Source organism: Mus caroli, chromosome 9, assembly GCF_900094665.2.
Source record: "Mus caroli chromosome 9, CAROLI_EIJ_v1.1, whole genome shotgun sequence".
NCBI lineage: Eukaryota > Metazoa > Chordata > Mammalia > Rodentia > Muridae > Mus > Mus caroli.
Window position 1 is genome coordinate 34,626,034 of NC_034578.1, and position 14,339 is coordinate 34,640,372.

Sequence of the window (14,339 nt, forward strand, 5' to 3'; positions counted from 1 at the left end):
TATGTGAAGAAATATTGTCCATTTATGAGGATTAATTCTGTCAACTAGTTAATACAATTAACTTGAGTGGATTTATAACCAGCTGAGGGACAGTCTTCTTTTCATATTGTCCAGGAGTTTCTAGATTAAGTTACTAATGGAAAGAAACATTCTGACTGTAGTTTGCACTATTCCATGGGATGTCATTCCAGACAATTATAAGATTCTTAACAATCCTCTTGTAGACTACATTCTACCATAATGCTCATCAGATAGGCTTTATCTAGTAATATATAGGAGCAGGAGCAGATACAGAGACTCACAGTCAAATATTCGACAGAGCTTGGGGAATCCCATGAAAAAAGTGGGAAGAAGGATTTGATGAGTAAAGAGGGCTCAAGGTCACCAAAAGAAAACTACCCACAGAATCAACTAACCAGGGCTCGTAGGAGCTGACCAAGACTGAACTGTCAAATCATCGAGCCTATCTAGTATCACCTAGGTCCTAGGTCTTCTGCATATATTTTACAGTTGTGTAATTTGGTGTTCCTGTGAGACTCCTAGTGGTAGAAGGGACTTTTTCTGACTCTTTTGCCTGCTTTTGGGAACCTTTTCCTCCTACCAGTATTCCTCATCCAGCCTTAATAGAAGGGATGTACCTAGTCTTAATGTAACTTGATATATCATGTTTGGTTGATAACTATGGGAAGCCTACCCTTTTCTGAAGAGAAATGGAGAAGTTGATCTGGGAAAGAGAGGGCATGTGGAGAAGAGACAAGGGGGAGAGGAGTGGGGAAACTGCAATTAGAATGTAATGTATGGGAGGAAAGTAAGTTGAAAAAGAAGAAAGTAAGCTGAGCAGCCAGCTCCTTTTTCTTGACTGTGGACAGTGTGGCAAGTTGCCTATCATTTTTGCCACCTTGATTCCTCACCATGATTCTCTTTACTTTAGTCTGAAAGCCAATATACATCCCTTTTCATTAAGTGGTTCCAGTTGGAAATTTTGTCACAACAGTGAGAAAGGTAACTGCTGAAGCACTGAGCAGAAAATATTTTGCAATCATAGAATATCTGATAAATCTTCTAACTCTATAGTGAAAAGCTACTAATGAAAAGAGCCATGGATCACACATACATAGACATACAAAGAAACATGCAAAGTTTTAATGAGCTCATTAACAGTGCTCACCATTACTAGTCACTAGGAATATTTAAACCAAAAGTATCACCAGAAGCTAATTCTACAGATCTTTGTGGCCATGTAAAAACCAAACAAAACAGATGAAACAACTTCCTGAACAGAACAACAATGGCTCAGGTTTTAAAATAAAAAAAAAAACCTGATAAATGGGATCATGAAACTGAAAAGCTTCTGTAAGGGAAAGGACACTGTCAGGAGGACAAAACAGCAGCCTACAAATTGGAAAAGGATCTTCACCAACCCTACATCAGACAGAGGGCTAATATCCAAAATTCATAAAGAACTCAAGAAACTAGACAAAAACAATCCAAAAAATTAAAAATGGGTTAGAGAGTTAAAGAGAAAATTCTAAACAGAAGAATCTCATATGACTGAGAAGCACTTAAAAAATGTTCAGTGGCTTTATACATCAGGGAATGCAAATCAAAACATCCCGAGATTCCATCTTACAGCCATGAAAATGGCTAAGATCATCCTAGCAAGGATACAGAGAAAGGGGAAAACTCCACCATTGCTGATGGAAATGCAAACTTGCACAACAACTTTGGAAATTAATTTGGTGGTTTCTAAGAAACTGGGAATAGCTCTACCTCAAGACGTACCTCTATGACTCCTGGGCACATGTCCAAATGATTCCTCAGTATGTCACAGAGAAACTTATTCAACTATGTTCATAGCAGACTTTTTTTTTATTTGACAATATTTTTCTTTCTTTTTTTTCTTTTTTTTAATATTTTTTATTACATCTTTTCCTCAATTACATTTCCAATGCTATCCCAAAAGTCCCCCATACCCTCCCCCCTACTTCCCTACCCACCCATTCCCATTTTTTTGGCCCTGGTGTTCCCCTGTACTGGGGCATATAAAGTTTGCATGTCCAATGGGCCTCTCTTTCCAGTGATGGCCGACTAGGCCATCTTTTGATACATATGCAACTAGAGTCAAGAGCTCCGGGGTACTGGTTAGTTCATAATGTTGTTCCACCCATAGGGTTGCGGATCCCTTCAGCTCCTTGGGTACTTTCTCCAGAGCAGCCTTATTTGTAATAGTTAAAAACTGATAACAAACTAGATGTTCCTCAGCTGAAGAAAGGATAAGAAAATGTACATCTACACAATGAAATACTATTTAGCTATTAGAAACAATGACATCGCTGGACAGCTGTGACACATGCCTTTAATCCCCAAACTTGGGTGGCAGAATTTCTGAGTTCGAGGCCAGTCTGGTCTACAGAGTGAGTTACAAGACAGTCAGGGATAAACAGAGAATCTCTTTCTTGTAAAACAAACAAACAAAACAAACAAACAAACAAAAACAAACAAACCAAACAAACCAAAACCAAACAAACCAAAAAACAAAGAAATCATGAATTTTCCAGCAGATAGACATTTTACGATATGTAAAGTACCTCCATGATGCAACCCACAGAATTTAAAAAAAAAAAAAAAAAAAAAAAAACTGGATAAGAAGGCAGTCCTGAGGAAGGATGTGGGAATCTCATTCATAAGGGAAAACTAAATAGTCATGAGAGGTTGATGGATAGGGAAGAAGGTGTGGAGGAGACTGGGGATATTAAACAGGTATGAGAAGAGAGGATGTCAAAAGTGGTCTGGGAGTGAGAATGGGAATCAGCAGTTTGGGGTAGGGATGAACATCTCTGGTGGGCATCATCTGGAAGCTTGGGATAGGAGAGGATACAGGGAATCTCTGAAGGGTAACTCTAGCTTAGATTCCTATGAGAGGGTAATATAGAGACTGAAGGCTACCTCCTGTACCCAGACAGGACTTCTATAAGAGGAAGTGAGTTATCAATCCACCCAGAGAATCCTCAATTCAAAATGTGTCTTGCCTACAAGGTATGCAGGGATAGAGATGGAGCAGAGTCTGAGGGAAAAGTCAACAATGGACTTTCCCAACTTGAGATCCATCCCATATGAAAGAGGCAACCCCTAGCACTAATAATTATACTCTGCTATGCTTGCTAACAGGAACCTGGCATAATTGTCTCCTAGATATTGCACCTAGCAACAGATAGAGGCAGATGTAGATACCCAAGCCAAACATCAGGCAAAGCTCAGGGACTCATGTGGAAGAGTTGAGGATAGAAGTGAGCAAGTCTGAGGAGTCAAGAACACCACAAGAAGACCCACAGAGTCAACTAATCTAGGACCAGTGGGTTTTCAAAGCCTGGGCCAACAACCAGAGAGCACGCAGGAGCTGGACCTAGAAAGTTCACATTGTAGCAAATGTGTACTTTGCCATTCATGTGGTTCCCCTAACAAGCATAAGAGGGGCTGTTCCTCTTTCTGTTCCCAGATCCTGGATCCCTTCCTCCTCTTCTTAGAGTGCCTGTTGAGCCTCAGTGGGAGAGATATGCCTAGACCTGCTGGGACAAGATGTACCCTGGTGGGGTGGTACATAAGAGGGTTCCCCTAATCTGAGGGGAAGGGGAGGGGCAATGGGGGAGGAATTTATAAAGGTGGGAAAAGGAAGAAGGGGAAAAATTTAATGTAGAATTTTCTGGCATATTTAACCTTTTATATAAACTCAATTTTATGAAAAGAGTATAGACCTGACATTCATAAAGTCACCCTAATAAAAACATGACTTAAGGTAAATTTAAAATATAAACAAAAGAACTTATAGTGTTACTTTTCTTTGTAATAATACCTAATAATTAACTGTCCTAATAAAATATTTCTTGCAAGAAAAAAATGTTGCTAAAAGGGGTATAACATTCTTTATCTAAACTGAGATTCTGATAATTTTCTCGAAATTTGTGGAAATATTCATAATCTTTTCTATGCCCTTGATATGCTTTTGAATAAGTCTATAACTACAATGGTTTCCATGCATTTTTTCAGTCACTAAACATATGCATTCAGGAATATTTTATGTTTAATGTTCAATGATCATAGCAATATACAGACAGTAACACTGCCTAGTTCTGGGAACTCTATAGACCAGGCTGGACTCAGACTCAGAGATCTGCCTACCTTTGCCTCCAGGGTGATAGATTTAAAGACATGGGGGCACCACTGCCCAGTGGAATATTTGAACTGAACATACTAGTACATGAATCATCTCTCATGTACTAAGTCAATTGATTTTGAAAATTATGTATAAATAACAAGATTTTCAAATGATAATAGAACAAATATAAATCCTTATAAAAACAAAAAGAGTACTAATATGAATACTTGACTCATATCTTTAAAATTTTCACACAGTGAATATCTGCAACTTACTGTGAGTAAATGCAAACACTAAAATGTAAGGATTATTGAAGATAATAAGAGAGGAAATTTTGTGATTTAGGATAGGCAAAAATAAGGTAAGAACTAAAAGAAAGATTTTAAGAGAAAAGTACTTAAAATACAATTCATAAGATAAAAATATTTTCTTCTAAATGTTAGTATTGAAAGCATGAAATTATAACCCCATTACTGACTGATTTGTTTCTTTAAAATCATTTAAATAATATCTCTCATCTCTATTTCTATCATCTATCTATCTATCTATCTATCTATCTATCTATCTATCTATCTATCTATCTATCATCTATATCTTTATCTATATTTGGCATTCTATAGCCTGCAGAACTTGAAGTTATTTATCAAATCATTAAAATCTTTTCAAACAAAGTAATTAGGAAGCTTGGAGTATATTCAGCTGGAAATTCTTAATTAAGATGAAGAAAGCAACAATGAACCAAACAGTAGATTCCTCTATAGAGATCAAAATAATTGGGGAAGTTGGGAATTTACATTTCCATATCCACAAGAAGGTGTATTTTCCCTAAAGAGAAACTTGCAAAATTTTTTAAGTCCCAGGGGCACTAAAGGCATATCATGATCCAAGTTGTAAATACAATCACCTCATTCCTTTTTATATTTACATGCTATTCTCTTGGGAAGGGAGTGAATCTACTTCTATTAAATTTATAAGCACGTGGGTTGAGCCATTTAAGTCACAATAAAAAAAACTTTGCCTTATCTAGTGGCAGTGTGAGGATCATAATAAAGTTAGTTTCCTCTGTTGTTGGAGGATACTCCAAATTCTAATAACAAAATATCACCTGTAGTTCAGAAGTTCTTTCAGAGTATATCAGGATTTAGTCTTTACTATATTTTCTTAATATAATAAAAGCATAAAAAGCCTTGGAATTCAAAATTTTCTCTGCTACGTACACTGAAGAGGAAAGGTAAGAAGTTTCTGAATTTTTTGCTGAATTCCACATGTATAAACATCCTTCTTACTATGAAACAGACTTCAACATGACATTTCTTCTTATGTCAAAATCTCCTAGCCTTATTCCTAGCTCTACCACACTTAAATTAATATCCATAGCCACAAGTAAGTGGCCAAGGCCTCAGCCTCCAGTTTTATGTGTGTAGAGAGGACTCTATTGAAAGAATAAATAAATACAATAAAATGCTCTGTCCCTATCTAATTTCACATAACTTCCTTTCTAGAAATTTTATTTACATTATTATCACTGTCCTTCTCTGTATAAGATAATTTGCCGATCTATATGCTCACGTGGGGCTAATCTCACACATACTCAACCCACACTTCACTGGTGGGGAAAGAGCCAGGATAGGAAGAGAGATCATTTTCTAATGAGAACATTTTCCTGTGTCTGCAGATTCTCTTAGAGAAAAAAAAAATGGCCTCTGCAAATGTGTCTTTGGTGACTGAATTCATTCTGGTAGGTTTAACAAACCAGTCTGATCTCCAAATACCTCTGTTCTTTGTGTTTCTAATAATGTATATTGTTACTGCATTAGGAAATTTGTGTTTGATAATTCTTATTGTACTAAATTCACACCTTCACACCCCTATGTACTTTTTCCTCTTTAACTTGTCCTTCATAGACCTCTGCTATTCTACTGTGTTCACTCCAAAAATGCTGATGAACTTTGTACTGAGCAAGAATGCAATTTCTTACATGGGATGTTTAACCCAGCTATATTTCTTCTGCTTTTTTGTCATTTCTGAGTGTTATGTGTTGACTTCAATGGCTTATGATCGCTATGTGGCCATCTGTAATCCACTCTTGTACACTGTTGCCATGTCGCCTAAATTGTGTTTGAACCTTATGCTTGGTACATATGCAATGGCATTTTCTGGTGCCATGGCTCACACAGGATGTATGCTGAGACTGACCTTCTGTGATGCTAACACCATCAACCACTACTTCTGTGACATCCTCCCTGTGATGCAGCTCTCCTGCACCAGCACCTATGTCAATGAGCTCGTAGTTTTCATTGTTGTGGGAATCAACATCATTGTGCCAAGCATCACTATCTTCATCTCTTATGGCTTCATCCTCTCCAGCATTTTTCACATCAAGTCCAATGAAGGCAGGTCCAAGGCCTTCAGCACCTGCAGTTCCCATATAATTGCAGTTTGTCTCTTCTTTGGATCAGGTGCATTTATGTATCTCAAACCATCTTCTTCTTCATCTATGGATCAAGGGAAAACCTCTTCTGTATTTTATACGAATGTGGTTCCCATGATGAATCCCTTAATCTACAGTTTAAGGAACAAAGATGTCAAAATAGCCCTGAGAAAAACCCTGAGCAGATGGAAATTTTGAAAGGAGACAACATGTACCTGCCTGTGGTTAGAGGCATGCTGATATTTTGAATTTACTTAAAATGCTTTTCAGTGTGTCATTTTACTCTATTTTCCTCCTTAGGCACTATTCTGTTTGCAAATTTAGTATTTAAAATTTACCACAAGATGCTTTGGAATATAGATACATTACATATTGATTAATGCAACATTTATTTTGTTCATGTGCAAAAAATAAAATTTGAATCATTTTAAAATTGATTTCTCATAGTTTTAAAGTATCTTTCTTTTTCTTACCATTTTCAAGATTATTAATGATTTTTTTTGCATTTTTAAATTATTCTTAATATAAAAAATGCTTTTCCATTATTATTATGAAGTTCTAGGTTTTTTTTTTTCTTCTGGAAAACAGAATGGTTCTGCAATTGGTCAAGTAGACTAGTACAAGTCTGATCATCTGTCATTGGTTGTAGGATATTTTTTTTTTCATTTACACTCATAATGTGTTTTAGGGAATGCAAGTCAGAACAATGCCTTTCCTCCTTTCTCTGTGCTCTCCATTGTAGTATAAATAAATACTTTAACTACTCATAAAAACTGTCAGATAGATCACAGCTTGCACCGGTACCCTGTGTTTTCTGTTTCTATTGGGAAACAACTCTATCAGCCTATCTTAGTTTGCTTACATTCACTTGTGTGTGTGTACTGAATACTGATGCCCAGAGAGAACAATGGTTACTGATAATAAAATAGACTATATTCATAGACTAGATTTTCCTATTTTTTCCTGATTTCAAGTCAACTGTTCCTAGATATATGTATTCTTAATTCATATTATTGGTTTTTTTTTTTAATTTGAGGAATTACAACTTTGCAGCAATAATTTCATTCTTAAAAAGATTATGTTTTCCTGTGATATATGTATATATATATGCACACACATGTTTATATATATATATATATATATATATATATATATATACATACATATATACATATACTCTGTTAATTATAGTTGGTAGATTGTTGGAGATTATTGTTTTTGTAGGAGCAGATAAAACCTTTTAGAATAGAGAGTTGAGTTTATTCATAATATTATAACTAAAGTTATCTGAGTGTTATTCTGTATTACAAGATAATAAGGTAAAGGATAGAAAAAAACATGAAATATTAGGTTCTAGACCAGGAATGAAAGAAGCTAGACATTCAAAGCCACTCATTACAGAGAATTTTAAGGGAAGATTTGGAAATCACCTTCCCTCATAGTTTATGAATGTCATATGACAATAACAATCCTTAATGACAGCACATTAGCAGAGGTATTTATACTGGAAGATGGATATTGTCTGCATTTGTAGCAGATCAAGCAGCATGAGGACAGCCATGGCAAGAGAGCTGCCATGGAGCTATTCATGGACACTCTAGATGGGAAGGTCAAAATTAAAACATGAATGTTAGAAAAATAGCTCTCTCTTTAGCTCCAATGTTTTTTCTGAAAATTCCTAGAAATATCATAAGGATAATTTCTTTTGACAAGATGAATACTCAGGTTATTGGATAGCAAATTTAATCTCAAAGGGGGCCTGAAGACAAATCATTAGTGTATTAATTGGTTTTTATAAAGACAAATAGTTCCTGAGTTGGTTGACTTTTATGTACTATTCTTATATGAAATTTAAGTTGCAGACTGGTTCTTTTATTGTTGAGAATGGTTTTTGCTATCCTAGGTTTTTTGTTATTCAAGATGAATTTGCAAATTGCCCTTTCTAACTCAGTGAAGAATTGAGTTGGAATTTTGACGGGGATTGCATTAAATCTGTAGATTGCTTTTGGCAGGATAGCCATTTTGACTATATTAATACTGCAAATCCATGAGCGTGGGAGATCTTTCCATCTTCTGAGATCTTCTTCAATTTATTTCTTCAGAAACTTGGGGATCCATCCCATACTCAGCCACCAAACCCACACACTAGTGCATATGCCAGCAAGATTTCGCTGAAAGGACCCTGCTATAGCTGTCTCTTATGAGGCTATGCCAATGCCTGGCAAATACAGAAGTAGATGCTCACAGTCATCTATTGGAGGCATCATAGGGCTCCCAATGGAGAAGCTAGAGAAAGTACCCATGGAGCTGAAGGGGTCTGCAGCCTGATAGGTGGAACAACAATACAAACTGACCAGTATCCCCAGAGCTCGTGTCTCTAGTTGCATATGTAGCAGAAGATGGCCTAATCAGCCATCATTGGGAAGAGAGGCCCCTTGGTATTGCAAACTTTATATGCTCCAGTACAGGGGAACACCAGGGCTAAGAAGTGGGAGTGGGTGGGTGGGGAGCAGAGAGGAGGAAGGGTAAAGGGAACTTTCGGGATAACATTTGAAATGTAAATGAAGAAAATATCTAATAAAATAAAGTTGCAGAATGGACAAGACACAGGTAGCAAACAAAATGTTTTTTTTTTCCTTTGTTTTTTTGATTAAACTGTTGGTGAGAATTTTTGGAGACTGTCATTTTATTTTATTTTATTTTATTTTATTTTATTACCTTTTATTTCCTTTCCTTTTATTTTATTATTTTATTTTATGGTTTTCAAGACAGGGTTTCTCTGTGTAGCTCTGCAGCCCTGGCTATACTAGAACTCCATCTGTAGACCAAGCTAGTCTCAAACTCACAGAGAGGCACCTATCATTGCCTGCTGGGTGCTGGGATTAAAGGTAGGTGACATGATCCCCTGGCTAAGACAATGTCTTTTTAAGATAGTAGAGAATTTAATGGGCAAGATAATGTCCTTTTTTATAATCCTTTATTTGAAGCACTAACTATTCATATTTGCTTCAAAGATAACTTGAGATATAACATTTGACATTTTCAGAGGATGGATGTGGCTGGCCTTATCAGGTTAAACTGGCTATTTATTCAAAGATTAATGAACTATTATGGCAAATACAGATAACAGCTATTGTGGTGGACCAATATGATGTGGATAGCTAGGGTTGTTGTCTGAGGACTTCCAGTATTTCTCCCAAAATCCAATTAAGAAGGTTGTAAATGGATAGGCTTTTATTGGCAATAAGACCTACCTTTGCGGTCATAAAAAACATTTATATCCTTTTCTGTTGGCCATTGCTTCTATGGAGACTCTTTCTAAACCCCCAGTTACAGGCTTTGGACAGATCCCAACAAAGTACTTCCAGTGCCCTATCTATACCCATCTTCCTATAGGAGGCATTAATTACATTGTAGCTCTTACACCTTTTCTAGTAACTGGGCTATATGAGCCAGGGATGATATTTAACATATAGAGTGTTGCTTGATTACTATACCTGTTACAAAATATAATAACATAATTAGTGTGACGTGTTACAGTTCCTATTAAAGTTCATAAGACTCTTTACGTTTTCTTGAACCATATAATACTAGGTTAGAGCATTTTGTAACTCATCACCTAGAGATTCAGATACACATATGTCTAAAAGTACATCTTCCATATACATGGACACATATTTCAATGTATACCTGCATGCACATATGTATACACATGGATGTATACACATGTATATACATACATACATGTGTGCGCACACACACACACAGGTATATATTCTACAATCACACATAAAGAAAGTACATATATTACAATTACACATGTACAGAGAATGGAGAGGGAATAAATAATTGGTCTTCAGTCTTCTCTGTGTAGATTCAGGTTAATTCATATCCTTGACTGTTTACAGCATGAAATGTGATATGGTTTAGCAATAAGTGATTAATTGATAAAATTTTTCCTTAAATGTGCTGAAGAAAGTGTGCTGTAAATAGAAAGAGTGGTACATCTGAAAACACCATTATAGAAGGGATGCAAAATCATAAGACAGAATGAGGGTACTATGTAATATAAGGACCAAGAAAAAGATTTCATTCAACACTGATGCTGGGATAAAGATTACAGTGATAAATCTTCTGAAACTTCTATTCAATGTGGTACTGAAAGTTCTAGACTGAGTCACTGGAGTAAAAGAACAAGAAATCATGATGTGTAGAAGTAATATTAATAAATCCTAAGCGAGATTGCTACTACCTCAATGGTTCATGTTCCAGAATAAAAAACACATACACAGCTTTGACATTTTAATATGCCCTAAAAAGCACAATAGCTGGGAAACTTACTAACCTACATGCTGCTAGAATCTACCTCCACCAATAATTCTTAGTTACTATTTACTAATTTCTATGTTCCATCTTGTCTGTTCTTAATTTTAATTAGTCAGTGATGTAGGCCACACTTTCTTGGTCCAGAGCCCAAGGTGTTCTCCTTGCTTTTCTATCCCATGTCTCCCCTCTCTCCACAGTCTCCTGGCATGGTGGATCTCTTTCTTCCTCTTTCTCATGGTTCCCCAGGAATCCTAAAATCCAATCTCTGTCTTTCTTCCCCAGCTTTTAGCTCCTGGCATCTTTATTTACCAATCAGAATCAAGGTGGGACAGTTTCTCAAAAGCGATTTGCAGGCCCTCTCCTGCAAACTGTTTAATGCCCATTAGCATTACAATGCAAGTGGCTACAATGAAGAGTAATGAATCCTATTCAGAAAGGATGTGGCCTTATACTCAAAAGTTCTAAAGATTCAAACAAACATCTTATAATGAACACAAACATTCAACAATCTATAAGTGTCAACACACATATCAATTCTATTTTAATATAACAAATGAATAATATGAGAAGGTAATTAAGAAAATAAGCTTATATACAAATGAATCCCAACAAAAAGTAAAAAAAAAAAAAGTGTACAACAAAACATACCCAACTGTATTAGAAAGTTACTAAGAAATAAGTATAAGGAAAAGGTTTGAAAACAATCTTGATAAGACAACAATTTCCAAATTAACCTATTTTAATATTTAGCTGGATTAAAGAAAAACTTATAGTCATGTGAGTGACTATATTTGTTTGACTATTTTTGTTTGACTTTAGTTATTAGACTTATAAAATTATTTCCTATGTATTAACATTCCTTCAACATTTGGGAAGAGTTTGAAAAGTATTGGTATTATTATTTTTAAATGCTTAAATATAGCATTAACTTTTGTTTTGTTTTGTCCCGGGTAGCTCCCAGATGATCAGAATGAAAGACTCCTTCAGAGCTCTGAAAGAACAGAGCCTGAAACCAACCCGAAAGCAGTATTCAAATAAGATGCATCATGATCTATTAGATACTTCTTTCCACCCTGGAGGTGATGCTGGGAGATAGTGTTTCTAGGAGTTTTCATATTTTATTCCTGACACATTTTGGGTAGGTATGGTGGTGATATCATTTACACATCCCCATATCTATCTTATTGTTACTGAAAATGAATCTACTGCATGTTAATTCCTATTAACACTCAATAATAGCTCAACATTCTCAACAATAGTCAAAGATCTGATTAACTCATGGAAAGTTTAGGGCATTGCAAGTACCACACTTAACCATTTATTTTTTTAATTAGGAGAAACTATGGGTGAGATTTTTCAACTCTTTTCCCTATATTGACTTGAGCGTATTAACTATACAGTCTCCCACTTTCACCCATGATTCCTTTCTTACTGGCGTTTGAGATCAGAGTATGTACTGTGTTGTTCAGAAAGACCTGTGAGACAAGATACATAAAAAAGAATCTTAAAAACAAACAAACAAACAAACAAACAGGTAAACAAAATGTGGTACTAAATGTGTGTATGCTTGTTACATTCATTTCTTAGGAGTGTGTTTTCATTCTTTTTCTGTGTTATGTCAGGAGTAGTGAGTGACTTGTTTCCACTTTGTCAATCCAGTGTGGCTGGTATCATGGCATGCAAGGAAGCTGGATCGCCATGCCTAATTCTCAGAATCTTCACAGATTGATGTGTATATAGTTATGGCTCTGATACTGTGTTAATTAAGAAGGATTCTGCAGTTCCTATTCTATTACCTTACTGACTTAGAAACTACATAGTTTTCATTCTCCCTGGAGGATTTCCAATCCCTAAAGTGAAGGAAAACTTGAGTAAAATATCAAAGTTCCCTAAGGAAATAATGACAAATTGAAAGTCCAAGGTACAGCTATAAACCACTTATCTCCCTAATTCGTAAGGAAACTATCCTTTGAGAAATCTGGGTGATTATCTACCCTGTTTATATGAGACTGCATGATAACATTAGTAGCACGTTGAAACTCTTACACATAAAAAGGAAAGGTGATAATTTTATTCTGCTTCTTGAGATAGTTTTAACTTATGATACTAAGTTATGAGTTTCAGTTTGAGATACTAGCTGAACATACGTGAAATAGATCTATGATAAAATTGCTCCCTCAAAACCAGCTAAGTAAGTAATTGAAAAGAAAATAAAGAAACTGTATTTTTTTTAAACTTGATAAATGTGACTTTCTGCCTGGCAGTTGTGGCATATGCCTTTAATCCCAGCACTAGGGAGGCAGAGACTGATGGATTCCTGAGTTCGAGGTCAGGCTGGTCTACAGAGTGAGTTCCAGGACAGCCAGAGCTACACAGAGAAATCCTGTCTGAGAAAAAGAATGAAAGAAAGAAAGAAAGAAAGAAAGAAAGAAAGAAAGAAAGAAAGAGAGAGAGAGAGAGAGAGAGAAAGAGAGAGAGAGAGAAAGAAAGAGAGAGAGAAAGAAAGAAGGCTGTGACTTTCTAAATTCCATTCTTATTATTGTCTTCCTTTAACCTTAAAGTCCAGAGATCTAAAATATAAGTCACTATTTTCCATATTATGCAGATTCAAATGAAAGGTATTTAAAATTCTGCTCAAAATGGGACATGGAAACTGCTCAGAGATATTGGGAATATTAGGGAAGGCAGAATTTTGATGTAATTATCTCAACTTGGATAGAACATTATTAGTCTATATTCATAGACTTTTTTCTATGATGTGAGAGTAACTGAACTATTATTGAATTTTTAAGAACAATGTACTTATTTCATTTTATCAAAGTTTAACCTGTTTTAGAGGTCAACAAATGTTACCAAGGTATATATTGCTAATCTCATCAATGAGTTGAAGTTTCATGACAAGAAAAAACTGAATATGATTCTATATTGGTTCAGCTCCTTCCTTTTTCTTTCAATTTCAAAAAACATGTTTTCATATGGGATGTGATTGATATTGTACAAAATTATTTGTCTTGTTAATAATTAGGAAAAGAAAGAGTATAAGAGCCAAAGAGTAGATTAATACAAGGAAAATGTATCTTTTGGACACATAATGGAAGTTACACATACAAACTTTGAATAATTGTAAAATCATACATAAGATTTGTCCAAGCCCTATACAGGTCAAATCCTTGCATAAGAAGGGAGTTGGGTTTCTTTTCTTAGCAGTTATAGGCTGTAGGGAGAAGGAGAGTCAGTTTTCTCTTTGAGTGTAGTTCCTGGTGAGTTAACCATCTCTAGAGAGAGGCCACACTTCCTCTAATAATAAAAATATATTAGAAGCAAAAATTAGCCTGATGAAGAATAAAAATAATATAAAATTGAGTACATAGAGAATGAAAGCTAGAACTCAGAAAAGATGAGAGACTGTCAACCAAAATTATTAAAAAA

The 14,339-nt window shown here is 35.4% G+C and overlaps 1 protein-coding gene across 1 annotated transcript; it reads left to right on the plus strand.

The window, feature by feature from the left end:
* The first annotated feature begins 5,828 nt into the window (after window positions 1-5,828).
* On the plus strand, window positions 5,829-6,782 carry LOC110301313 (olfactory receptor 8B3-like). The gene has a single exon (XM_021171737.1). The coding sequence runs from the start codon at window positions 5,850-5,852 to the stop codon at window positions 6,780-6,782; it is 933 nt and encodes a 310-aa protein (XP_021027396.1). The 5' UTR covers window positions 5,829-5,849.
* Window positions 6,783-14,339: the final 7,557 nt, after the last annotated feature.

Coding starts and splice junctions, on each gene's coding strand:
- LOC110301313 (XM_021171737.1), top strand. CDS start 5,850: ATGGCCTCTGCAAATGTGTCTTTGGTGACTGAATTCATTCTGGTAGGT.